The following is a 25,257-nucleotide window of genomic DNA, read 5'->3' on the forward strand; positions in this document are numbered from 1 at the left end:
ATGGAGAGCTTTCACACAACCTTACGCCTCTATAGATACATCAGTGAACGGCGCTGTGAGAGCCCATCCCTCTCTTTCTGCAGGGGCCCATCTTCCCCCTCTAAAGCCCCTCTCGGGTACCAGCAAAGTCGAACCTCTGAGCGCCAGGAGGAGGAGGGTGAGGAGGAGGGTCTTGCAGACAAAATCGGCCTCAGTGAGTTAAAAGAAACCCTCCAAGCTCTAGATGACTCGTCCGGGATCCGCTGGCTCACGGAGCTGTTGCCGTTGTGTTCAGAGTGTCAGGCTTTCATGAGCATGGGGAACCAGCAGGGCACCAAACTAAAGCCAAACTGTCACGCAGAGAGTTGGGATGCTTTACCTAAATCCCTCCAGATCCCTCGGAAAAAGAGGAGAAGGGCCGAGGCTTCGGTTCACACGGGCGACGTTCAGCACCACCTCAGGAAGACACGGGCGCCTCCGAAGGCAGGGAGACTGAAGAGGAACCACATGAGGAGCTCTCCTGCTTTTGGAGAGTGGGATTTTGAGGAGGAGAGACTGACTTCCTGCACTCCTACAGCCAGAAGAAAGAAAATGACTGGGAAAGAAAAGGATGAGAGCACATCAACACAGGAGTTAAAGCCAGTGTGGAGAGTGAAGTCGCCCGATGCTTCGTCTGCAAGTTTTTCTAGGTGGGACAGCAAAAAAGTTCCTTCCTCTGCCAGGAAGGATTCAGCTGTAAATAAAGAATGTGACTCAGACACTGACCTTTCTGAGTATGACAACGAGATGTACTCCGCATTCATCTCTCACGCTGAAGTTGAGGCGGAAAATTTAGACAAAAAGGCCTGTCAGCAGGAGGTTCAGGAGACGGGGAAGAGAGCTGCAGTGCAAAGAGTGAAGGGCAAGATTGAGGAGGTGGAAGGCATCATCCGACGGGTGAGTCTCACCAGCTCAAACTGGATCAAAGATGGTAGTGAAGACAAACCTCGGTTTAACTCAGAGGAACGTCCCAGAGAGGAGGACTCACCCGGGGCTTTGCACAAGCTCCTGCGGAAAAGAGGCCAAGTTGAAATCAAGAATCGTCCCTGGTTAGAGGACCAGGACAAGGATGAAGATAATCTAGTGCTGGTGGAGGAGCTCCGAGCTCTGAGTGAAGCTCTAAGTCAGAGTCTGCAGCAGGCCCTGAAGATGGAGTGCGGCAAAGAAGAGGGTGAAGCCTTCAGAGAGGCCAAGAATCTACCGTCACCTCTTTGCTCCTTCACCTCTGCAGTGCCAAAGAGGTCATCACAACCTCTCGCAGCAGGTGGAGAAATCTCACGAACATCCAGCAGCATGGACAGATCGTCCCCCATCCTGTTGCCTCTCTTCACGTCCAGTCTGAGCGAGACTGATCAGCAGGAAGCAGATCTCCCAGGGAGTCGCAGAGCGTGGGCTGACTCTGCAGGAGACGCATCAGGAGGAAGAGGAAATGATCAGAGGGATAAACAGGAGCAGTTTGCTTGGTCGAACCCGCGATGTGAGGAAGATTATCTGCTCTCTTCAGGTGAAAATGTTACTAACGCTCCCAAAACAATGTTGTTCTAGAGGGGTCAGTTTAAATTTTAAAGTTGTGCTACGGAAAGCATCAATGAAATGCTTGCAATTTATATTAGCAATATACTGCACTGGTAATGCACCGTGATTGTCACAATGGCTTGTTACTGAGGAACATCAACACATTTACAAAATTAAAGTCAGATTAATCATTCCTGCCTCTGCCACTACAGTAGAGACTTTATCAGTCACATCAGCCACAACATTAAGACCACTGACAGTAGAAGTCAATAACATTGACCATCTTGTGACAGTTGAATGTTCTGCTGGGAAACTTTTGGACCTAGCATTCGTTCCTGTGGATGTTACTTAGACATGTACCATCCACCTAGACCAGACCAGACACCCCCACCCCATAGCAATGACACTCCTCGATGGCAGCAGCCATCTCCAGCAGGATGCAGCCTGACACAGCCACACACACAAAAACGATTTAGGAACAACTCAAAAAACACGAAGAACAGCACAAGGTGTTGACCTGGCCTCCAAATTCACTAGATCCCAAACTGATCAAGTATCTGCAGGATGATCCACAGAGGCCCCTCCCCTCAACCCATAGGACCCAAAGGACCCCACTAACAACATCCTGTTGCCAGACACCACAGGACACCCTCAGAAGGCCCATGTCCATTCTCTGATGAGTCACAACTGTTTTGGAAGCACAAAGGAGACCTACACAATATTAAGAAGGTGGTCATAATGTTATGCCTGATCAGTGTTTGGTTAAGCAACGTTGAACCCCTAAACCACGGGTAAACCAAGTTATTTTCTATATGTGTGTGTTTTTTGTAGGAAAATGGTGAATCTTAAGGAATAAATATTTCAAATTCCATTAACTTGCGGATTAAAGACAACGTGCTTCACCATCATTCTGATTAAAGAGAACAAAACACCTTTAGAAAGTTCCCCAGCAGTGTTGGCGGGTGAAGCGTGACGCTGACTTTTACTGGTTGGTCAGTGAAGTGAACATCAGAGGAAGAGCAGACGCTGTTAGTCCTGTTAGACTGTCAGGTTTACACATCGATTAAAAACGCCCTGATTTTAACGCTCTGATTGCAGCCCCGGGGATGCTTGGTCTTGTCTGAGCACACACACACACCCACACACACACACTGCCCTCCTGAAGGATGTGTGGTAGTCTGTGAATAATGACCCCTCGCTGGTTTGACATACCGCCACATCTGTATTCACCGAGGCGCGACGTGCCAGTGAGCGCCTGATCTGGACGCCCTTGTGGAGCTGGATCTGAGGAGCCTCTTTAGGCAAACGTAGTTTCACAGTTACACATATGTGTTTGGGTATTTTTGTTGCAGGGAACAAAATACTTCATCTCATTAACACAGATGTCTTGTTTTTTGAAATGCTAAAGGTGCAGAGGGTAAAAGAGAGAGGCTCTTCTGAAGTTCCTGCTGACATCCTCATGGTGACACTAAAGCTCAACACACATTATTTACAACTGGAGAACTGAGCAACTGAGCTTCTGTGACCAAGCACTTTCCCTTGTGGATGAATAAAGACTATCTAAGTCTATAATTTCCCTCGAGAGCCAAGTGTTTCTGGCCAGTGTGGTCTTCTATGCAGCTGCACAGTCCAGACTGAAATCATTTAGCCACTTGTTTCTGTGCTTGAACACATTCAGTCTGATCTTCACTCATCTTATTCGAGGTTCGAGTCTCAGCTTTAATTCGGGCCCTTTCTTGTCAATTTTTCAGACGAGGCTCTGCAGAGGCAGGAGGAGACGTGGCAGCAGGAGGTGGAGGAGTCTCTCTCTGTCTGCCGCTCGCTCTTTCATCCTTCCCGACCGAAACACATCGACTTCCTGCGCATCACGGCGCCCGATGACGACATCCTCGACTCACCCACAGCTACACCTCTCCCCCGAGAGCCGAGGGTGAGTGGAGCTGCTTCACACTGTTGCTCACACAGCCTAAAAGTCTGCAGCTGACTGTGTTGGCTTTTTATAAGACATGCATGGAATTAGTTGTGGTTTGGAACTTTTTTCTTCCTCTTTTTTTGTTCAGATGAGGTAAAATGTGTTGCTGCTGGTGCACAAGTGCAGAATGTCACCACAAACATCAGAATTAAAACTCTGGTGTAGTGCAAAATACAGACAAGTGTACGTGAAGTCGTGAATGTAATGGTGGTTACAGTCAAGTTAAAGGTCCCTCTCTGTAGCTTTGATGGAAGAGTAACAGTAACGTCATCCGAAAGCTGAGGAGTTGAATTTGTTTCCAACAAAATGCATCTGATTGCTCGTATTAGTATCCAATCGCATGCATTTTTTCTCAGTATCAGTTAAAACAAACTTAATGAAATCTTGTTGCGTTACTTGACTCATATTCTGATAAGAACTCAGGCTTCACCAGGCTGGGCTGCAGGTATAAATGTGAAATGCCTGCATGCTTGAGGTAGAGCAGTAAACTGCACTCTTTTCATCCTCTTGGTAATATCTAATTGTAATATTTAATGGATTATAGACATGTGCAGCATACGAGGAATAGTGGTTTTTCATTTTTGGGTGAGCACAAGATGACATGAATAACAGAATAATTAAAAAAAATCATTCTGCATGTGTCTAAAGTTAAGATAAAATTCTGCTTGGTGAAAGCATGGTGATATAATCAGCTAATGTGAACTGAGCTGCGTCATCATGACGTTAACCTACATTTTTACACCACAGCGTAGTCTCTCTCTCTCTCTCTCTCTCTCTCTCGCTCTCTCTCTCTCTCTCTCTCTCTCCTTTGGTACCATTGCTTAACAGTCCCGTAAGTCTTTTAAGGTTCAAATACTGGCCTCATGCTCCGGTACAGTGTTACAAGGACGTCTGTGTTCTTACTGCTTGCATAACAGAGAGGATTTAAAGAAACTATAAGTACATAGTATGAGCAATGATAAACATGAACCAGTAATCTGTGTGCATGCACAAATGGAAAAAAATGGAAAAAAGTTTTGTTGGAAAGTGAGGTAACACTACATATAAATAATATATATATATGCACCGATCAGACATAACATTATGACCACCTTCCTAATACTGTGTAGGTCTCCCTTGAACCTCCAAAACAGCTGTGACTCATCAGAGGTTGAGGAGAGGGGCCTCTGTGGATCATCCCACAGATACTTGATCAGTTTGGGATCTAGTGAATCTGGAGGCCAGGTCAACACCTTGTGCTGTTCTTCATGTTTTTTCAAGGAGTGTCATTGCTATGGGGTGGGGGTGCCTGATCTGGTCTAGGTGGGTGCTACATGTCTAAGTAACACCCACATGAATGAATGTCAGGTCCAAAACACTGAATTGTCACAAGATGCTCAATGTTATTTACTTCTACCGTCAGTGGTCATAATGTTGTGGCTGATCGTGTATATGGAAACTCAAAATGTGATACATACCAAATTAAATTTTAAAAACATCTTTCTCTGTGATACAAACAGACATCATAAAATGGCAAGCGGCACATGAGGAATACGATTAGTATAAGCAAAATAAAATATAAAAACCTTTAAACATTAACGACAATAACATTTGTTCAATAGTTTGAACAAATGTTATTGTCCTTAAGTTGATGTATTAGAAGCAAGAAAAATGGACAACTGGAAGATGTGAGCCATTTTTTCATGGGCCAAACTGTGATGTCTAGACGACTTTATCAGAGCATCTCCTAAACTGCAGGTCTTGTCGAGCAGTACCCATCAAAAGTGGTCAAAGGAAGGAAATGCAATGAACCGGAGACAGGGTCATCATGGGCTCACTGATGGGCGTTTGGAGTAAAGGCTGGCCCATGTGGTCTTAACCAGCGGACGAGCTACTGGAGCTGAAAATTGCTGAAAAAGTTCATTGCGGTTCTGATATAAAGGTGTCGAAACACAATATGCATCACAGTTGTGGCTTTTGGCTTTTGTGTAGCTGTCAGGGTGTCCCCCACATGCTGACCCCTGTCCACTGGAAGAAAGGGGGCCTGTTTTCTTTTCACGTTTTTAATTTACATCACGTTTGATGGGCCGGGTGCACGTGAGCCACTTAGCTGGGGAACACGTGGCACCAGGATGCAAGGAGCGCCACCTTTGCCATTGCCGCGGGGGGCGTGCTTGGTCTGCAGAAAGCGACATCCACGTAAATGCCAGAACCCAGGTTTCCTTGAAGACTGTAATGAGATTATTCACTTCACAGGTTGGTGGTTTTAATGTTATGGCTGATTGGAGTATTCCAGCCTGGTGATCTTTACACTGCGCACGTAGTCCAGCATGTTTGCTCAGACGTTGCTTTGTGCTCTCTCTGATTCTAAAGCTATTCCACGGGATTATCCGGATACATTCCTGTTACATAAACACAAACCTCACACAGAGGCCACAGTGTCTCTGGAAAGAAAGCAAAAAAAAAACAAATAAACACTTTAATTATTAGTACTCATAAGCTGCTGCAGTAAAGCACCGCGTTAGAGGTAGGTACACAGCAGTGTAACAGCATACAGTAAAAACGTTATCACCTTTCTGATGTGGTCTGTTGCCAACCTGCTGGCTGTGATAGCGTGAAGGTAAACAAGGGTGGAACTTAATGAGAACTAAGACTGACCCAGGCATGAACACACACATTATAACCCACAGAAGTGTCAGTTTAAGCTTTTACTAAACCAGAATATGAGATAAATCTTTATACTTAACTTTATTGTGAAAATCTACTCATTTATTTATGGGGTTTTTATTCCATTTTGCCCAAAAACTGCTTTTGTAGAGCATGTTTCACACTCAAAAGTCATTTCAAGGTGCATTAAAACAGAAATGAACCCAATAACATTGCCTTTACTACTTTTATATTCACACTAATCGTGCAAATCTTCTCTGATCACCGATGCCATATATTAGATTCAAGCTGATTAACAGTTTTGTGGTGTAGGTGGAGTTAGACGGCGGCTAAAACGGCCAGATTAGCCAAGTGCTCTCAGTTCCCCTAAGTGGAGTTGAGCGGCCTGTCTCTCTTTCTCTGTATGCAGCGGCCAAACATTTACCAAGTGATCCCTGCCAGTCCTATTTACCCTCCTTGAGCTGTGGGTGTGCCACTCCTCCATCTGTTCTTGGGTGGCTTCCTTTGCCTCGCAGCTCACGGATGTCAGGGTGTTGTCAGGGCCGCCGTCTGGAGGCGTCATCTGCTTCCAATTACTCCGTGACAATCAGCAGGAGGACATCCAGAGATGCTGCCCGGACGTTAAACTTGCTGCGGCGGGTTACAGGAGAGCCAAAGGAATAAAAATAATAAAGCAGAAGCAAGAGCCGGAGCTTGGATCCGACTGTAACTGTGGCCCGAGCTGAGTCACTACAGCCAAGAAATTCATGGAGCCTGGCTTGGAAACCTTCACTTTTCCATGACTTTGCGGATTTCTCTCCTGTCATTGGCTCGTCTGAGTCACTAACAGCTGCTTCCAGTTATAGGTTTGGAAACGTAGCTCTCTGGTAAGACATAAAGAAGCTGTTGAAGTTGCACTGGAAGGAAGGATCAGTCGGTTTATTATCAACAAGCTGGAGCAAACACAGGTCGGATTTTTCAGACACGATAAGACTTCACTGACTCAGACGTTTCTTGCATTTGTTTATTGATAATGATCTGAAGTTGCATGCCTTAAACGCCGGTTTACGGGCTGTTTCCAAGAGGTTTTCAAGAACTTCCTTCTCACTGCTTTCACTTTACAAATGGAATGGAAAATGGAGCAGCCAAAAGCCGTTCTGAAGTTTTTCAGGACCATCTCAGAGGAGCAAAATGAGGACATGCGGCAGGAAGAGCTGAGCGTTGATCTCAGGAAAAATGTGGAAATGAACTTTAAAGAAGCTCTTGACCATTCCACAGAGCCATTATCTTATGTTATATTGCCTCAAGAAGTTGAAAAGACATCTAACTCTGTGGAACATTTTAGTTTGAGGGAGGAGGAGAAGGAGGAGGAGGAGGAGGAGGAGAGGAATCATTTTAACCTAACAGAGCTGCAAAGTGTGGCTGTAAACACTGAAAATGGCTCAGAGACGCTGAGCTCGGCAACAAATCATGATCAGAATAAGGTGTCAGATGAACATAAAGTTAATGGCTGCAGCAGGGAGGGCTGCACATCAGAGGATGAAGCTCTGCAGACAAAATGTCAACACATTTCACCTGAGTGCATGAATACTGATTGTGACAGCGTTGCACCAATCATTGTGAGGCAGGATGACGCTGAAGAGAGCAGCCAAGATGTAGAAAATGACAATGAAGATGCTCACATCCGGGAAGATTTTGTCACCGAATACCAGACTGAACCAACGTTGGACGAAGCTGAAGATGAGGAGGAGGCGATTGGGGAGAAGGATGAAGACGAGGAGACAAGAGATGTATTTCCAGACTCTCCCTGTAGGCCCAACACTCTTCTAATCCCACATGATAATTCAACAAATATTATCCCAACATCCCAACAGCCTGAAGCCACCTTAACCAGAGCCACCTTCTCTCCAGGCTCCCCCACCGACAAGCAGACCCAGCTCCCGGCCCTCTTCAGCGGCCTCAGGGTCCTGAGGAAGGGCGTCGTCGGGCCCGAGCACGACACCGTGGCCCATATCAAAGCTCCTCCTCAGGGGGCGAGGAAGGCCCTTTTCACAGAAAAGCAAGGCGACGCTAAGATCCAGGGGAACTTCCTGGACCAGATCTCCTTGCTTCTGAGTCGAGACAAAAGGGGAGATGAGAAAGAGGTGAAGGCGGAGTCGGAGCCGGAGCCGGAGCCGGAGGGAGACCAGGATGAAAGTGAGCCGAATGAAAATGAAGAAAGTCAAGAGAGTGAAAAGAAGGAGCTTGAACCAGAAGAAGATGTCTCTGAGTCGCCCGAGTCCAAGAAGTCTCCTGTGTCCAGCGCAGAAGCAGCCTTCGACGCCTTCAAGGCTTTTTTCACCCCGAAGCCTTTGAAGAAGGACCCATCCGAGAAGATCGACCTGGAGGCTGTGAGGAAGAAGATAAGGGGCGACAAAGACGTGCTCAGATCGCTTTTTGAGAGAACCTCCAATAAGACGCCAGAGAAGAAAGACTCATCTGAAGGCAAAGTATGGAGAGCAGTGAACCTAAGATTAAATCAAATCTTTTAGTTCTCCCTGTGAGCTTTGTTTACTTTAAGGAAATCAGAGAGGCATTTTGCTCAAAAACTAACATTGTATAGTCATTATTATTATTAACAATCTCTGTTATCGATCTCTTCCCTCGTAGTTGGAGGCCTCGACTCCAGGAGAAGGAGAGGAGCGAACTCCTGGTCGTCTACAAGCTGTGTGGCCGCCTCTTAAGGAGGAAAAGGTTGGGCTGAAGTACACAGAAGCAGGTACTGAATATAGACTGATCATATATTTTATTCCATTTATTTTTCTTCCTTGATAAAACCTGAGCCTGCGTTACCCACAATGCAACTCACCCCTGATCAGTGCTGGTGTCCAGCATTTCTCAACACTTTTAAACGGACTTTGACATATAACACTGATGAATTCCCCTTTAAAATCCAATATTTTGGAAAGTGCCTGTACAGCATTAATTCCAGTTGCTCCTTCCGCTTCTACATGGTGATGAAATTGATCATAAATATGAAATATTATAAGAAAATATACGAAAATGTTTTTGTATGTTTGATGAGATGTGACTTGTAAGTTACTTTCCTGTAAGACATAATTAAGAACCCGCACAGGAACACTATAATTATCTGAGAGGCAGTGTTTGCTCTGTGCCATCATGTGATGTATGTACAATCAAGCTGAAGGTAAACACAGCTCCACCCTGCCAGCGTCCACACAGTCTGCGCCACTCCGCCTGCTGCATGTGAAGAATTTCACTAGCTTACATACTGCTGTTTACATGTCACACTGTCACAACACTAAAAACAAATTACTTTCTATATTTATTCATTTATGGATTTAAAAAGAAAACGAACTTTAGTGCCACCTGCTGGTCGTTCTGAGAATCACATAAATAGATGCTCATACATTTGGCAAATACTGGCTTTAAATACAAATAAAATAAAGGGACACTCCTTGAATTATTTCCAGTTATGGTGCTGATAGCTAATACTTAGCACGAATTATAATTCCTCACTGAACATTCAGTAGCTTGCATCATCCATTACCAGATGAATGTTTGCTTAAACAGTTTGCCTATGATGCCAGCCAGCTATGGCTCTTTTGTCGTTGCATTCGAGGTGTTGCTGCCACAGTGCGGTAAACGTTCATCTTTTCATGGCGTCTGTTTCTAACAACCTCCAGCAGCAGTGAAACCTTAGTCACAGTTCTCCAGCGTCTCACGGTGGCTGAGACTTGATCGTCTGCAGCGTGCAACAGAGCTGTAATATAATGAACATGTGCTGTTAAGCACCAGAAGGAACATAAAGCAAGCATTGTAAACACTGATGTTCTCCTCCGTCTCCTCCCAGAGCACCAGGCTGCTCTGCTGCAGCTGAAGAGAGAATGCAAGGAGGAGCTGGAGAAGTTACAGGTCAGTGTGAAGGATGCAGGGAGCTGTTCAAGCAATGCACAATGCCTAATTTGTATCCTCCAAATAACTGATGATTGGATGGTTAGAATTACTACAATCTTACTACAATATTTTTAACTACAGTGGTGCATGGTTGCTGTATTTACTCTATTTTATACCTACAACAGCAGTGAAGTTACAGAAATAAGATTTATTTTTCTCAAAAATACTGCAGAAAACACAAAAGTTCTTATAAAACAGGATTTTAAATTTCTTCTGATTTCTGGAAAAAATCAAATGCACTATCACCAGTTTTCAAATACCTGCAGTACTAGTGGTGTTTTTAACTTATCTGCCATTGAGCACATAATAGAGGGACTGAAATGCCATAATAATAAATCAGAGACTCAGTCTGGGTGTAAACTTGAACTGACATTATTTTCAGGACGACTATGGACAGGAGCTCTCCAGACTCAGGGTGGAGAACGAGGACAACGTCGCCCGTCTGGAGTTCACTGTGGCCGAGCTTCAGGACAAACTCTCCCAGTTTGGGACCCATCATCGGGGGGAGCTCAGAGACGTTGCTGTGTCCACGGCAGATGACTCTTTGCACAAGTCATTCCGCACCGTCTGCATCCAGACGGACCGAGAGACTTTCATCAAACCTCCCGAGGACGGAGAAGGTGTGGGGAGAACCTGCACGAGCCCTCAGCAGCAGAGGGTGACGCCCAAAAAGCTGGACCTGGCTTCCATCAGCCTGAACTTTGCAGGTCAGGGGGATGATTCGCTGACTTCATGTCAAGCTCTTCCATCTGCACCTTCTGCAGCCAAACCAGGCACTCTTCCTCTTCCTCCTCCACCACCACCACCACCACCACCTCCTCCTGTTGATCACAAGCAGACTTCAAGCGGACTCCCACCACCTCCCCCTCCACCGCCACCTCCACCGCCATCATCCACGCCAGGCTTAGCTCTCCCTCCTCCGCCTCCTCCTCCAGCTCCAGCTGGGGGTTTCATAATTGAGAAACCTCCCAGGAAACCAGCAGTGGAGCCCTCCCGACCCATGAAGCCTCTTTACTGGACCAGGATCCAAGTCCAGGACAACAAGTGGGTACACCGCCAAGAATGTCCCCTAAATAGTAGGAGAGATTTTAGTTTAAAGACTAATACTGTAAATCTTTGAATCAAAATGTAATTTTTAAAAGTGACTAGTGAGGCCTAGAATACAGGTTAATTTGAAGATTTAATGCTCCAAAACTTATAAAGTGGCTTACATTTTTAAAAAAATATAAATTATTTATATATTTATAGGTACTTATTTCTCTCATATAGTTATATAAATATTTTTAATAATATTTTTTTAAACAAATATCTAAAAAATAACCAATGAATTGTGTGATACCAATAAATAAATGATCTAAAAAGGCAGTGATTTTATTTTCAGATTTAATTCAAATTAAAATTGCAAAAATAACCAGCAAGTATTTATTGTGTTGTTTTTTTTCTAAATTTTATTTTATTCTTAATCTTCTTTATTGCACTCCCACTCATGTATTTTGCAAAGAGTGGTGTCGTAGCAGTGACCTGTGTGAATATTTATTAGGTTTGTCACACAGCTTCAGTTAATCAATTACTTCCTTAGCCTCGTATCAAATAATACTGGATGTTTTTGTGCGTTTCATACAGTGAATGCAACAAACTGATTGTTATTTCTCTTTCGCCCTTCAGCAACAAGACTCTGTGGAACGTTTTAAAGGAACCGAACCTCATCGACACCAAAGAGTTTGAGGACCTCTTTGCTAAAGTCATCACGCACAGCAAGAGGAAGCCGCTGTCAGAGACTTACGAGAAGAAAGCCAAAGCCAGGAAGGTAAGGAGTTAGTTTTAATATTATGTCACAAACCAAATTCAGCTTCAGGAGCAGATAATTATAACTCAGGATGATGCATGCGTTTACTGCCATTTGTCCACCAGAGGGCGCTGATGCTGTTTGCTGACTCAGACTTAAACATTCAGGGCTGGATGCAGCTGTGTTTAAAATGCAGCTACACTATAAATGACCCCATGTTTCAACTTAAATCACAATGTATTATTATGTTTATTTCTCCTTACCTGTTAAGTTAATTTTATGGCTCTTTTTAAACAGAAAGTAAACTCTAAGTAAAATACAGTGACATGTAGAAGACATAAGAATTAAGAGACATGTAGAATTGAACAAATGACAGAAGAACATCACATCTGTTCATACATGACAACTCTGGTTAAATAAATAAATAAATACATGAAAGGGAGGCATCAGAATGAACCGTGACGTGACCTTTGTTTGCTTTGCTCCGTTTTTCACAATAGTCTCCTCCACTAATGGCTCGCTAATGGTTTCCAGTGGTAACGCTCTCATGGTAACTGTGTGTGTTTTAGCTCATTAAGCTGCTGGACGGCAAGCGCTCTCAGGCTGTGGGCATCCTCATATCAAGCCTCCACCTGGAGATGAAAGACATTCAGCAAGGTGAGAGCTTTTCATGCGTCCGGATGCGTTGCTAAGGGAAACCTGACAAGGGTCAGGGTTTGTATATTGTCTATCTACTAATTCAAAATGTAGAATAAATAAATAACAAATACTGTTTTGGTTATGAGCATGCAGGATAAAAATATCCTCAAGGTGACTGTTAAAGTTTTGATTCAGTTTTTCATTTTAAATAATACTTACTAAATTAGCTAAATATAATTTCTATGACTCAAGACATACAGTATATGCACTGGAGCATCAGTAACATGACTACAGTTAAAATAACTCCAATAATTTATCAGATGTTTAGTGGCTCTAATGCAGTCAATCCTACTGGAGCCTCACCACATATAAAATGCATGTGGCTAAATTCAATCTATCAATGAAATACTTAAAAGATAACTTAAAAATGTCCCAAAAACTAAAGCAAGCTTGTGGTTACATGGCTGTGTTTTAATTTATAGAACAACTTTCAGAGTTAATCAGGAACAACTTATGAAGGAAGTGACGGTTATTAAACCCAGTTCATTAGGGACACTAGTGAAAACGAATCTAACATGGCCGTTGTGCACTTAATCTTAGCTTCTTGACTTTTAAACTGTTCAGTTTATGTTAAAACATTGTGATTCTGTTATTTAGCCTAGCCCACTGACTAAAATGGGATTGTCAAAATAATAGCAACATGTGTCAGTTCAAGACTATACAATTTAATAGTACTACAAACAACAGCCTTCAGAATAGAAATACAGTTAAATCAATAGCTCTCTCTCTGTTATTTGAAACCATAACCTTGATTTAGTGCAGTTAGAATACAGTCATTTTCACTAGTGTACCTAATGAACTGGCAAGTGAGTGTATTTCTGAACTAATCATCCTCTAATGATTCATTTAGATCTCCTAGTCTTTATTTAGTTTGGTTCAGGAACCACTCAATAGTAATTAATTCATTACCAGGCCTCTTCTCTTGAGCTGCTGGTCAGTAATCAGTAAAGTGTCTCCTTCAAACACTGATCCTATTCTGAAGTGCTTTACCTATACTTTTTTAAGGTTATGCTTAAAATAAACCACCCAAAACCGTATAAAATAAATAAAATTAGCTTTACAGCTGATGCAGGTAATATTATTGTTATTAGGCAACCACATACATTAAAGTACATTTTCCTGATAATATTTTATACTATTACCAAGATAAAACCAATATTTGTATTTGAGCATTTTTCTTATTGTATTTCTTTTTTTAAACATATAATTTTACTTGTACACACAATGCAGAACATAGCACTAACACAGGGCAACAATCTCCCATAACAAAGCAGCAGAAAGGGAAGAAAACTATTCAATCAAATTTTTGTTTTGAAAGTTTAACAAACTTTCAATCCAAATGAAATCTTCAAAAATTGCCCAGCCTGTTTTTTTTGTTTTTTTTCCCCCAAGTAGCTTATCTTTTCCAATGCCAGATGAGATGTCATTCCTTTCAACCAGTGAGAGATTCCATATGTGGAAGTGGGATTTTTCCATGAGAGAGCTAAACATCGTTCGATCTCCCAGAGAGGAGCAGTGAGAGGAGATTTTTCATCATTTAAGGCTACCAAATTGCCAGGCTAAATATTCAGAACACTTAGTTTGGGATCAAGGGATCAATTGTTTTTCCGATAATTTGGCTAATGCGATGAAGCACCCTTTTCCAAAAACTGGGGATATGTGAACGTTCCCACATACAGTGGAAAAGTGAGCCCCTTTTGACTGCTGCATTACTACTTTTACTTTAAGGGGAAAGCTGGTGAACTGCTAGACTTTCACATTTCTATGTCTATGCAAAAGCCGGTGAAACGGCATCTAGACTATAATAGGACTCACTGTTTGAACCGCCATCGTATGGTGTATAAGAGATGGATTACAGTAGGTAGGTCACTAGACGTAGCTGTGTTTCCCAGCCAGTCTGAGGAATCTGAGCCTCCTGTAAACATTCAGATCACCGCAGCTCCTGAAACATCACGCCTTGTTTAACTCTAACCCTGAACGTACCCTGTATTTCACTCTGAAGTACGGGGCCGTGGGAGAAGTTGACTCAGAATTAAAGGCCGGAGCATTTACCACGACGTCAACCAGACGGCAAGCTGCATCGCTAATCCCAAACTACGAGATAATTTTTTTCCAATCCTACTACCCTTTATAATACAGCATAAAGCTGAAATACCTCTCTGAAACTGCTGTGGATTTGTACTTAAAGATCTAGTTTTTGTCTAATCATCAGAGAAATACCTCTGAATGGAACCTAGAAAGCGTCTCTGTACTCACACTGCCCAAGAGACAATTAAAACCAATAAAGTGAATAATATTGATGATCTCATTACAATATAATGTTCTTTTGGGAAACCTGGGTCCTGGCCTTTATATGGATGTTACTCTGATATGTAGCACCACCTGAACATCGCTGCAGACCAAGCACATTCTCTGTCACATATAGTAGCAAGACGCTAAGGGATGGCAGGGTAATCCAAACGAAACTGGTGAAGAACAAAAACTAAGGACAAACCACAAGGAAAAGTCTAAAGAGGTAACAGCACAGGGGAAATACAACAGATGGCTGAACAGGGGTAACATCACAGACAAACTGAAAATGAACAAAGGGAAAGGCAGGGCTATATATACACTCACACACAATACAAGGGCTGATGGACTAACAACAGACAGGTGAGACCAATGAGGGGAGGAGCATGCAGACAAAAGACACAAGGCGAGACAGGTGAGCAGAATCACAGAGGCGGGAACAGGCAGACAGGAAGTAAAACTTAAATCCAACAAGATTACAAAGTAAAGCAGGAAACCAAACCAAACAAGGTTACACAAAACACTTAAAACCATGACACTCCCCATTGCAGACCGCATGAGCTGTGATTGGACTGCTTGGTAGTAGCGTCAATAAAGATGGAACACATTTAGGAGGTTCGGAGAAACAAAAGTTTCAGTCGCCATTGTTGAAAGTGAGGCAGGAAGTGGAAACAAAAATTAACCTGCCTGGCAAAAAAGAAACAGCGCCAACTAGTGTTTGGGTGGAGTTTTTACAGAGTGAGCCAGGCTGATGAGTGCACAAGTATTAATGGCTCGCACCGGCATAGGCTGCGTGCATTGGTTACGGCGTCTAGTCCCGTAGTACCCTAAAAGAGCCTTAAGTCATCAACCTTGAGGACAAAACCTTCTCCCCAATATATCCCACCCATTGATGTGTGCCACGATAATCTGCATAATTCACTTGACCAGTGGTTGTGGCCAATCAGTCATAAAGTTTTACTTTAGACGTAAAATGTGTCAGTGTCGACCTTAGGTATTTCACCATCAATCACAATAAACTGTTTTATCTCTTCTTTCCATTCTTTTAGCCGTACTGACAGTGGATCACTCTGTGGTGGATCTGGAGACCATTGAAGCTCTGTTTGAAAACGTACGTATCAACAGCACTTATAAGTACAAGCACTTATCGTACAAATACTGTATGAACCTCTCATTTGTGTTTTATTGTGAATCAGAGAGCTCAGCCAGAGGAGCTGGAGAAGATCAAGAAACACTATGAGACTTCTGAGGAAGAGGACGTTAAACTGCTGGACAAGCCTGAACAGTCAGTATCTCATGTGAAGAGTGCGAGCACATCGACGACTCTTAAAACACTGTTAGAGGGATGGATGATATCATTGAATTTCTGTTTATGTGAATGTGCTCCAGGTTCCTGTACGAGCTCTCCCAGATCCCAGACTTCGCAGGCCGGGCTCGCTGCATCATCTTCCAGTCAGCCTTCATCGACGGGATCGCCTCCATTCAGCACAAGCTCAGCTCGGTCTCGTCCATCTGTAAGGTAGGCGAAACACCTAGACTCATTTAATGCCGTGGTAGTGCCCAGTTTTGATGTGTGTTTAATGTGCGTTTAAGGTTCTGCTGGAGAGCGACAGCGTCAGGGAGATGATGGGGCTGGTGTTGGCTCTGGGGAACCACATGAACGGAGGGAACCGGACCAGAGGACAGGCCGACGGCTTCGGCCTGGAAATCCTCCCGAAACTCAAGGATGTTAAGAGCAGGGTAAAGCCTCATACAGTGGTTTTAGTTACTCTGTAGTTGTGAGTAGACATCTGCTCCTAGGTAGAAGGTAGACCTCTGACGATGTGAGAGTGCGGAATAGGTGCAAAGCATCCCATGTAAATAAAAACTACAGTAGTAGAGAAGAGGAGGATGCAGAATAACCAGATAGGATTGATATTTAGGAAATTTAGTAGCATCCTATTCTACCCCTGACTGTGGACACAAGGGCTCTTTTTAAAACGGCTGCTTCATTTTTATCTCAGGACAATCGTATCAACCTGGTGGACTACGTGGTGTCGTACTACCTGCACAATGTGGACAAGGTACTGAAAAAACAGCTGCTCTTTTTGTTCACGTGAATCCGATTTGTATGTCGGCATTTATATTAAAAAAGTTTTTAAGTTAGCAGTTTGTGACAGAATGAGTTTCCAAACAGCCACAACATTAAAACCACTGATAGGAGAAGTCTTGTCTTTTGGACCTGGCATTCATTCATGTGGATGTTACTTAGACATGTAGCACCCACCTAGACCAGACCAGGCACTCCCACCCCATAGCAATGACACTCCTTGATGGCAGCAGCCATCCCCAGCAGGATGCAGCCTGACACAGACACACACACAAAAATGGTTTAGGAACAACTAAAAAAACAAACAAACATGAAGAACAGCACAAGGTGTTGACCTGGCCTCTAAATTCACTAGATCCCAAACTGATCAAGTATCTGTGGGATGATCCATAGAGGCCCCTCCCCCCAACCCATAGGACACAAAGGCCCCCACTAACAACATTCTGTTGCCAGACACCAAAGGACACCCTCAGAAGGCCCATGTCCATTCTCTGATGAGTCACAACTGTTTTGGAGACCTACACAATATTATGTCATATCTGTTATACAATGACTCCAATATTGCTGTTCTTGCCGAGAAGCATCCTATTCACCAGTTATTTGTTTGTTTGCATTCCACCAGAACGCCGGCACAGACAAGAGCATGTTCCCTCTTCCTGAACCTCAAGACATCTTCCTGGCGTCGCAGGTCAAATTCGACGACCTCAACAGAGACCTGAGACAGCTCGGACGAGATCTGACACGTATGTGACTGTCTCCTATTCACTGAGGACGCGAACATAAGATCTAGATGAGTAAAGAAAAAAAACAACTCTCTCCTCTTCTTGGTTAATAATATTAGATGGTTGAATTCCGCTCTGAGCAGACAGACGGCGAGCTTCGACATCCGTGCGGCGGTGTGACTGGTAACATTCTCGACTTGTGGTCATTTTGTTGTGCGTTCTTCGTTTGAAAATCCGAGCCAGCCCGTGTAACTCTATCGCTGTGATTTCTGCGTCGCTCTCCAGAGGTTCCCACAGACCAAACTTCAGTCCCCTCTCCTCCTCCTCCTCCTCCAAAAAAGAACACACCACCCTGGTTTCCCATCTCTGGCCCCAGCCATTGAGTAACTGTTTATACTTAGTGCCAAACTCCTGCTCCAGAACAAAAGATTTCCTCTCGTCTCTCTTATCCCTTGTTCTTTTTCACATCCCTAAGTGTGCCCATATGACGCCACTCAGCATGCCAGTCAGTTAAAAGTCACTCTGAGGACAATGCTTATGTAGGACTGTGAGTTAGCGCATTGTTGTGTCCCTATGTGGTTTAGCATGCATTTCATTGCATGTGTGTTTATGTGCGTGTATTCAGAGACTAGAAGGAGTCGTGCTGCTGATACTGGCCTGGCGCCTTTCAGATCCAGCTCCTAATCCTCGTGCCCATCAGATCTCCCGTCACTGTGCCTTTGTGCCCCTGTCGCCAGAGCAGGGAGACCGTAGCTCCCCACTTATGTAATCTCCAGACCTCCGGTATCTGCAGCATCTGCAGCAGAGACGCACCGATCCCTAAACCTGCTCGGCTGTATCACCTGGGCTCCCGTGTGGCCCCCAGATGTGTGCCGCAGATAGCTTTCTTTACCTCTCAACACAGCTTTGTCTTATCGCGCCGTCTTCCCAAACCACCGTGCAATCTGGATCGCCCATCGCAGGTTCCTTTTGTTCTGCCCGTTTGAACTGCCCTCATGCCTGGTTTGAAGCCTGGCTTTTGTTGTTCTTCACTCTCCCTGTGTTTTCTGTTTGGTTGGAATGAAATGTTTCTGTTCATTGTGGTCTAGTTTCTCTTAAGTCTTCCATGTTGAGGCTAAATTACAATAAATTAGCCTGTTCACTGAAATGTTTCAAGCACACTACTACAGAAAGCATATATCTCACTCACCATGCAGATTTGGCTTTATTTTTCCAAGTTTGGAGATATCCGAGTCCGTCTTGTCTTAACCCCATTGGTTCAGAGTGGTTCATTTGGATACAACCCTGCACATTTATTAAAAGATTTTTTTGGAAACCTTTATCGGGCATGTTTTTAGGAAGTGGCAACCTCCTAGGTTGAAAAATTAAGCTAACGTGGCTTACGTACAGCACTTAGCTACGACGTGGCTAAGTGCTAAAAACACACTTAGTGCAGTTCCTCAAACGGCCACTTGAGGCAGAAAATTACAGAAGAAATAAACAAGTTTACAGCCTGGTACAAAACAAATAATTTTTTATCTTTGACTATACATGGGGTGAATTTTTATTTAACTCATCTGTTTTTTTGGTTTTTTTTTTACTCGCCTCATCTCCATTCATGCTCCACCTCTTTGCCTATTTCTTAATTAGCTGAGATTTGGGCGGAGTCACGTAACGCCAAGATGGCGACGCCCTGGAGCCAACACACTGAGCTGCAAAACCTCTTTTCAGGAATTCTATCTTTAAATACAGTCCAGTGTATTTCTGTATTTCTAGTGTCTAGCCATGCTAACGACGTGGCCCTGCGACAATCCAGACTTTGGTCCAAATTAAAATATCTCAACTCCTCTCTTGTATGAATTGCCCTGATGTTTTGCCCAAACATTCAAATATTAACCCTCTTTAACTTCATTATCTCCTGACTTTTCCTGTAGCAAAACACCCCAACAACAGGTTTACTTTTCCTTCAGCGTCGTCATCAGAACTTTGATTTAAAAGCTAATACCTGCAAAGCTAGCAACATTATATAACATTACAGCTAGGTTTAGCTCTAGTTAGCTAACATTAGCAACATGCTAAACACTTCAAACATTTTACCTGCTGAGCTCACCATGTTAACATGCTCAGTGCAGGTGTAGTAGCATGCTAAAGTTAGCGTAAAGTACGTCTGTGCTTAAAGAAAGTTCCCAGGAGCATTATAAGTGAAAGTTTTTGTTATTTTTACTCTTGTTAAACAGGTTTTCAATGAAAATCACAGCTTATGAAGATGTTTTCGTCCTGTTTTCTCCTTAGTGCTATACTTGGTTGTATAGTCGCAGTCTCACATCTTAAAACAGCATTGGCTGGCTGTGTTTATGCAAAGGTCCGTAACCCTCTTCAGTCTGAAGTAAGCAAACTCCCATCAGACACAAAAGGCAGACAAAAGAAAGAAAGACTCCCCACACAATGCCAAGGGAGAGATGCCCGTCCCCACAGTTTACACAAACCCGAATGAAAACAGTATTCTTTTGTAATCTTATCTGGGAGATGTTGATCGAGCACCGGGGCAGGGGGGCAGCCTCTATTATGACTGGCTCCGCAGACTGGCTCCTCTGATCCACTGATTGGATGCAGGGCAACATGGAGACGCAGACTGGCAGAGGGAGAGGGAGTTAGCAAGTCGCCATCTCTGGGTGAATCTCAATAAGTGATATGTGAGGAGGAAGCTGAGCTGATAGCCTCTCGCTGAGGCACAGGTGGAGCTAATTCAACCCAGTACGCCCTGCAGGACTTGACATTTTTTTTAAAGCATAAAACCCAATATCAAATGAAAAATAAAGGCCTTATTAAAACGTTTTAATTATATTCATAACAGTTTTGAATATTTATTTCTCACCTGCCATAGACAAGAACACTAGTTATAGTTTGTAGATGCTGCAAAAGGTTTTCTAGTTATTTGTGCTGTGGTTAAGCTTAGTAAAAGTGTAACTTATCCAGCTTTCTGCTGCTGATCTGGGTCCACGTCATGTTAATAGATTCATTACTTTAATAAGAAATTAAAATGAAAATAAAATGAAATTTTGTTTTTTCAACAAAAATGGGAATTATATGTCAGTTAATTGATAACTGTGACTGCCTAAGGATGCATATTGAATTGCATTTTAGGTGAGATTAAAAGGTGCTTTAAAAGTATTGAAATTCTGTATGAAATTAAACTGAGTATGAGTTGAAATTCGACGGTTAAAGGCTGCAACATGTCAGAGATTTTCCAGTGCCCCAGCCTTAACACTTTCTCACCGTCACTGATGAGAAATAAGATCTTTTAATTTTAAGGATGCACTGTGACATGATTTGCGTGTGCTGAAAGAGTGAAATTGCCTCGTTGTAATTTAGATGACCCAGCTCTGTGTGAAAGGGCAGGCAGAGAAAGAAACTGTCCGAAACACTTTAGGAAGTCATCCATCGCCTGCATGCTCATGGTTCAAGTCCAAATGTATTGCTCCCTAATTTTCCCATCTTGTTTGATTTCTTCCAGGGTGTGAGAAAGACGTTCAGCAAGTTTGCTCTAACTCTCCTGAAGAACACCTGCAGCCGTTCAAGGACCGGATGGAGGCTTTCGTTCTCAGCGGTGGGTCAAGATCACATGCAGCTGCAAAACTGTGCAGGCTTGAATGTGTCTTATGTTCGAAAAACAAAATAAATGGGTTAGGATTAAGGGTCGGGTTGAGATTAATATGTCAAACCTGGACCTTGTTAAGAGTAAGTGCAGGTTTTTTCAAGATTTTTTTATATGTATATATTATTCAAGTAAAGAGGTTAACTATCATTTGAGGCATTACTGAAGATGTTTACTCTTTGAATTCACATTTCTTATTTTAGATATTTAAAAAGAAACTCTTTCACTCTGAATTATTCCAAAGCTTCTAGTCATAGATTCAGATTCTGAAACAACTGGCCCTGGACATGAGGCTGTGTTTGTCTCTCTTAGATTTTTTTTTTTTGTGTGTGTGTGCGTTTCTGTGTAGTTGTTTTGTATCTTTTTTTTTTTTTTTTTTGGTCATTTTTGTCTCTCCTTTGTGATTCTGAATGTGAATGAATCCGCATCTTTCAGTTTTGCCCTTTTGTTTCCTTTTGGCATGTTTTGTCTTTGTAGTCGTCCATTTTGTGTCTCTTTGCAGTAGTTTTCTATTCTTGAGTCGCCTTCTGCTCACTTTGCATCGCTTTGTAGTGGTTTTGTGTCTGTGTAGTCGTCTTTTAAATTGTTTTGCATCCCTGTAGCTTCATTCCTAAGCGTCTTTTTGCTGGTTTGCGTCACTCTTTGGATATTTAGCGTCCCTTTTCATTTCATTTTTGCGATTTTAGTAGTTGTTCTGTGTGTCTTTGTAGTCGTCGTTATCTCCTTGTGGTCCCTCTGCATGTGTTTGTTATTTTATGTCTATTTTCTTTTTATCTTTTTTGTCTTTGTAGTTGTTTTGTGTCTCTTTTTGGAAGTTTTACATGGTTTTCTCTCTTTTTGGTCATTTTTATCTAATCGTTTCCTTTCAGTCATTATACATGTCTTTCTGGTAGTATTTTATCTCTTTTTATTCCTTTTTTGTCTTCTTTTACATCTCTTAATAGTTAGTTTCTGTCTGTTTTTGCAGATTTTGATACTCTCTATCTATATTTGGTCATTTTACATGTATTTTTGGTAAATAGGTTTCTAAAAACTCTTTTTTTTTGGTCTCTTTTCAGCATTTTTTTGTAATTTTTTATGTTGTTTTTAGTCACTCACTCGACTTTCTCAAGAGGACACGATCACAGATGCTTTAGAAAAACCTTCCGTCCTCCTCTAGCAGTCAGACAAACGTACTCGTCATCCATTTGTTGGCCTGAAAATGTCCCTTCTCCTGGATTGTCTTTGGTATCTGTGTGCGAGGGAGATAGGATGGATTCAGCGTACAGGCTAGACACTCAGATAGGGATCACACAGATTTGGCAATGACTGAGAGACTCCTGCTTGAGACATACAGGCACTATTTCACTGAGAAAATATTCCTCCAGCTTAGCCGCTCAATGTTGTGCAAGATTTTTACATTGCTAAATGCAAAAAAAAAAAAAGAATCTCACGAAAAAAGGTGACATGGCTGTGATAACTCAGTTTTAGCAGGTCTAACATTGCATCAGAAAAACGTTGTTGTGGAACATTAAAGAGGGACGGATGCAGGCTATAAGCAGCGTACCTGTTATTTAGTCATAAAGCGGCCTCAAGAATGGCTCCATTGTTGAATGACTGACCGTATAATGGCTGTTTTGAAAAGACCAAATGGTCGCCTGGCTCCGTTAGACAAAGTCATCATCATCATACGAGAGGTTTTCATTGTGACCCCACGAGTATGTCGAGAGACTCTCCGTGGGGATTGACGGGTGACGGGTCAAAATATAATCTGTGTTTTTTGGGGGATCAACGGCTGAACCGTTTACCGCTCTGTTTCTTTGCAGCACGAAAACAGCACGCAGAAGCTCTATATCAGCTGACGACTGCACAAGAAAGGTGGGACAATTGAGTCATTCCGTGTTTTGTTTTTGTGACCTTTATCTCAGTTTGGTCCTCAAATTTAATCAACAACCCGAGCAGCAACAAGAATTATTTACAGTAGGGTCTCTTATAAATAGCTTAGAGCCGTTTTTTGACTAATATCAGAGAGAATTCTAGGTCAGGATAAAGCAAAGCAGATGCTGTAGTCTTCTCCCCTCGGTGGCGCAGTCAACTATTTAAGCACACCGTGGCCTCAGCAGTGGCCTTTGGGTCGTTTTGCTCCTCTTTTTGATTATTTCTGCTCAGTTTGCATCCCTTTGTGGCCTTGCTGCATGTCTCTTTGCCATTTTTTTGATTCCTTTCCGTCACTTGCATCTCTTCGTGGAAGCTCACGGAGTCATAAAATAATCAAAGACGATCAGATTTGTTCCTCTTGCCAGAAACAGGCCGGTTGAATAGTAAAAGTCAAAAGAGTTAAGGCTAGCGGTTATTTAGAATGTTTAGCTCTACATTAGCTCCTGACAGTTAATGTGATCGCAAATCAATAATCACTAAAGTGTAACTAGGGATCCAGCTGGGATATATGGAGACTGGGTAAAGATCTATGTCAGTATTTGCTTAGTAACGGGTCAGACCAGATGTCAAATAAACTGTGATAGAACTGTAATGACTGCAAGTGTCTTTAGTAAAACACTGATCAGCTGAACCCAGCTGCTGTTTCTGGATCAAATGAAATCTATGTCTTTTGTGCTTGGTTTCAGTTTTAAAGACTTAGTTCTGTACTTTGGACTGAAGCCCAAGATGGGAGATAAAGAGGTGACGACCGGTCACTTCTTTATGCTCTGGTTTGAGTTTTGCGCCGACTTCAAGGCCAGGTGGAAGCGGGAGAACAAGAGCATCTCTAAACAGAGGTAAATGTCCCACCAGTTTGGTGTACCAAGAAAAACCAACCCTGATCAGATACCTTGAGACACTTTAATTAGCATAACAGTAAGATTTTATATTTGGCTCAATCTGAGCAAACTCCTGAAGATTTAAAATTCCAGGATGTATTTTAGAAATATTTTGTATTCTAAAAAAAAAAATCCAGTCAGTCTTATCTGACTTGGCTTCATTATTTTTAATACAAATTAGAATAACTAGACCTTTTCTTATTGCTCTGCTTGAAACAGGTTAAAAGAGGCTCAGCAGTCAGTGAAGAGGATCACAGCGGAGAAGAAGGTGGAGACGAGAAAGATCAACCCCAACAGCCTGGTAAGACGGGATTGAGTTTATTTGCTGGAGAAAAATTTGTTGAATGAGGCCTGGAGAATGGACTCCAAGTACCCGGTCTGCACAGAAAATATTACTAAACAAAGCCATAATCTGGAAAGTTCTCTGCAGTGTGCTTGTGTGTATTTATTGTCAGATTTTTGCTCCCAACAGAAAGAGCGGCTGCGCCAGAAAGAAGCCAGCGTGTCTTCACCTTGAAAGTCTCTGTAAATTCTGGATCATTGCGGCTGAACGAGCATCCTCACAGAGCCCTGCATCGGACTGGACGTAAACCAAAAACTATTCTCCTGTCACATTTTATGTGTCGCTCTCACTCCGCCGAGTTCTTGCATTGAACAGCCGACAGCTTTATGTAATATAAAATATATGTATACATGTTAAATGTTTAAACAATAACCTACCTAGCCTCAGCTATTTGTAGATAGATTTTTGCATTGGTTCTGTAAATGAATAATGTTTTCCAATAAATAAAATCACTGATCAGATCAGGAAGATGTGCTTAAGTAGCTTGAATGCTGTTTTATTTACACGCAACATCACAACAGACGATACAGAAATTGTACACAGTCGTATATTCAAGTGGCATTTAGCAGTGCAGGTTGTAAAAAATACAAAATGATATCATCAACGGCCTTCAGCTTCACATCCCACACAGTGGAAACTATACAACACTTGACAATGCCTCCTGATTAAACCTGCATGTCTGCAACAAATATGTCATTTTGAAGGGTTACAAACCATCCTGCCTTTAGCTTAAACCCAGTCTCATTAACAATCTGAGTGGCTTAACAAACCCTTTAACTTTGGCATCAATCATGTGCAAACAAAACCTCCATA

General features: G+C 42.7%; 1 protein-coding gene across 1 annotated transcript; it reads left to right on the plus strand.

Annotated features, from left to right (window-relative positions):
• On the plus strand, positions 1-24,805 carry fmn1 (formin 1; the record flags this gene model as incomplete). Its single annotated transcript, XM_084560679.1, has 18 exons — positions 1-1,522; positions 3,285-3,463; positions 8,780-8,888; positions 9,984-10,045; positions 10,470-11,131; positions 11,753-11,894; positions 12,443-12,530; positions 15,911-15,972; positions 16,058-16,146; positions 16,251-16,380; positions 16,455-16,601; positions 16,865-16,924; positions 17,573-17,693; positions 21,166-21,258; positions 23,112-23,163; positions 23,910-24,059; positions 24,321-24,402; positions 24,574-24,805. The coding sequence occupies 18 exons, from the start codon at positions 1-3 to the stop codon at positions 24,616-24,618; spliced, it is 3,795 nt and encodes a 1,264-aa protein (XP_084416805.1). The 3' UTR covers positions 24,619-24,805.
• Between the last annotated feature and the right edge of the window lie 452 nt (positions 24,806-25,257).

The sequence above is a fragment of the Chelon labrosus genome (assembly GCF_963514085.1).
Source record: "Chelon labrosus genome assembly, chromosome: 14".
Lineage (NCBI taxonomy): Eukaryota > Metazoa > Chordata > Actinopteri > Mugiliformes > Mugilidae > Chelon > Chelon labrosus.